Here is a 3,459-nt window from a genome sequence, read left to right as displayed (position 1 = left end):
TTTTTTTCTTTTTTTTTTTTTTGGCATTTTCGTCTTTAATGAGTTGTTGGTAGGAATATCACATAAAGAGAACAGGCTATACCAGGCTAAAATCGTGTTAACGACACACAAGGTAATCAAATAGTCCGAAAATTACACATGAGTTCATCTTTAAAAATATATGATATACGTGTATATATTTATGCTTTACATGAGTTAATATTTTACTGGTTCCAGCCAGTGACTTGCAATCATGCTGGAGCATAACAAATTTATCAGTATTATGGAAGTATCAGAGACGAGAGTGAGCAGCTTCACCGGATTTTTCTTTAGGTTCTTCCATACCTTCTTGCCTCCTTTTTTCTTTCTCATCTTCCATAAGCATATATTTAGCTTCTGCTTGAGAAATAGTTTCTTCCAAATCTTTCATGGATTTTTCTATGGTTGTTTTCGTATCGTCGGCAAGAACTTGTATTTTCGACAGCATCTGTTCAGATAGCGTAATTTGTGTATTGACCAAAGTCATCTGTTGACTCTGTGTCTTCAGAATTTTGTCCTCTTCCGAATGTACGTTTGTTACGCTCTGTTCCACGACGGAAACTTTTTCTTTAATGGTGTCGAGCTTCTTGTATAGTTTCGATGCCAAGTTGTCAATCAGTCGCTTGATAACGTCATCAGACCCACCTTTATATAGGAAATAAAATGAATGATAGTAGTAGTAGTAGTAGTAGTAGTAGTAGTAGTAGTAGTAGTAGTAGTAGTAGTAGTATTGTTATTATTTGTTATTTATATATTTCTCGGTAGACAGATAGATAAATAGAGAGAGGGGGAGAGAGAGGGAGAGAGAGAGGAGAGAGAGGAGGAGAGAGAGGAGGAGAGAGAGAAGAGGAGGTGCAACCATGCATGTATGCATGCATGCATGCATGCATACATACATACATAGATGTACACATATATACATTCATACACACATACATACACACACACACGCACGCACGCACGCACTCACACAAACACGCACATACATGCATACATACATACATGCATACATATATACATGCATACATACACACACATATATACATACACACATTCATACATACATATATATACATACATGTACACACCCATACATTCATACATACACACACATACATTCATATATATACAGACTGACATATATACATCCATCCATACATACATGCATACATACATACATTGGTGCATACATACATACACGCATACAAACATACAAACATACATACATACATACATACATACATACATACATACATACATACATACATACATACACACGCACATACATGCATACGTGTGTATGAGTTCTTCGACGAAAGTAACCTTTTTCCGTTGATTTTAGTGAAGCTTCGGTTGAGTATATCGTAAGAGTTTACTCGATCAACCTTCCGGTGCAAATCGATTACACTGGAAGCGTCTCTGTAGCTAAGCTGGTAGGTATGTAGTTCTGATCTAAAAACTAAATCATGCTCAATGTTAACCCTAGCATATTTCAATTAAAGTTTTAACTAGGTAGCACTAGAAACGTTAGTACGTTCCACTACCAAAGTCTTACAAACTTATCCGAGTGAGCTAGAATTACTTAACGACTTTTATCGATTCAGACCACCAACAGTTACCACAGTCTCGCTGTACTTGGTAATAACTAAGAACGAGATCATAAGACCGCGCACTCGACCGATCGAAGGAATATATTTATAACTTCATTTACGATTTAATATTTACACAATTCAAATGTATGTTTTCGTGCAAGTATTTAGGAATCAAAATTAGAGTTATTTCCCTTGTGAAGAAACAAGAGTATTTTCCCTTTAAACATAAATCTATGCCTATTTCTCTTTTAGTGTTATATTTACAATGGAAAAGAATTCTTTGCAAAGGGAAAAGTCGTAATTTACAGTTTAATGTAAAAGTGTTCTTAACTTCCTAAATAATTAGAAATTAATTTCTTTGTAAACTAAAGACATTCTCGTAAAATTCGCTCGTTATATTTTGTCCAACTCACATTGTAATTACACAATAATTTCATAGTAATTATATAGTAATTTCATGCGCAAACACACGACCATCAAACAGAATTGTATTCAATAGAATTTACCACAAAATATTATTGGTACTTAAAATCTCTACAGTAGAAGAATAAAAGGTAAAGCTAATTTCAATAGTGTTTAAATTCTGAATTTAATAGAAATTAGTTTAATTTCGGTAGAGAATTCACACTATATTTCTCAGCATTTACCGGAACCAATTAGCTGTAAGGAGAGAATACGAAAAGTTTTGGGTTCATATGGATTATCTAGTTTAAATCGCTTTCGTGGAATCTATACTCTCCTTCAAGTTTTACCACCTACAGGTGTTGCCAAATTCAACAATGGATACTGATTCGACTTTACAGTATTCCTACTTATTTCTTTATTGCCCACAAGGGGCTAAACATAGAGGGGACAAACAAGGACAGACAAAGGTATTAAGTCGATTAGATCGACCCCAGTGCGTAACTGGTACATAATTTATCGACCCCAGAAAGGATGAAAGGCAAAGTCGACCTCGGCGGAATTTGAACTCAGAAAGTAACGGCAGACGAAATACCGCTAAGCACTTCGCCCGGCGTGCTAACGTTTCTGCCAGCTCACCGACTTAACTTAACAGTATTCCTACTGTCGTAGATCACATGACGGTGACACCTGCATAAGCCAGAAATAAGGTTTTGTGAAAAATACACTGCAGTACCAATGACTGGATACAATTCGCTGTTCCTTTGATTGTATATATATGTAACTTTTTACCAGTTCGATTATGAGTGGCTCTTAAATTTTATTGACAGTAGACCCAATCTGTCGCCCTGCTTAACACGCCTTACTGGTTATTGGGAGACTATAGCATGGCCCAAGCTATTGCAAAATATTACGGATCATGTCTTGCTCTAAAGATGTCATGTCCTGCAGCTTACAGCACCCTCACATTGACTGCTATAAAAGACAGGCTTAATTGGTTTTTCAATAGAAAGCCACGGCTATATGCGGGCAGGTGTCACTCTTCGTTATAGAGACCAAGTTTAAATGGTTCTTCAACAGAAATCTAGAACCATATGGGGCAGGGTCCTATTTCCGTGAGTACTGCCTTAGGGGTCTTTTTTCTTTACTAATATATCTACGCACGGCTACTGACTCCAAACTGGATTGCAACACATGAAGTGTAGCTTCTTCCTTGTCTCCTATCGACCTCCATAACTGCATTCTGTCTTGGAAGCCCTGTAATTGTCATGGTCACCGCATCTCCACTTTTGATTAAACTTCAAACAACAAAAATAATTATATCGTTGTCATAGGAGCTAATGGTCCAATGGTAGCAAGCCACTAATCAGAAATTGAATGTATGTTCGAGAAGGACGTGTACAGTGTCGATCCTATCTAGAAATATATATATATATATATATATATA

At 36.3% G+C, this 3,459-nt stretch overlaps 1 protein-coding gene across 1 annotated transcript in view; it reads right to left on the bottom strand.

The window, feature by feature from the left end:
- LOC106878915 (short transient receptor potential channel 3) overlaps positions 1-3,459 on the bottom strand; it is a 39,267-nt gene continuing 35,808 nt past the window's right edge. Inside the window, exon 13 of the mRNA XM_052968497.1 lies at positions 1-663. Within this exon, the coding sequence (XP_052824457.1) occupies positions 272-663 (392 nt within the window). The 3' untranslated portion in view covers positions 1-271. The remainder of the gene's footprint in view (positions 664-3,459) is intronic.

Source organism: Octopus bimaculoides, chromosome 6 (genome assembly GCF_001194135.2).
Source record: "Octopus bimaculoides isolate UCB-OBI-ISO-001 chromosome 6, ASM119413v2, whole genome shotgun sequence".
NCBI classification, from domain to species: domain Eukaryota; kingdom Metazoa; phylum Mollusca; class Cephalopoda; order Octopoda; family Octopodidae; genus Octopus; species Octopus bimaculoides.
The sequence above is the reverse complement of the archived record's forward strand: the minus strand, read 5'-3'. Positions and strand labels throughout refer to the sequence as shown.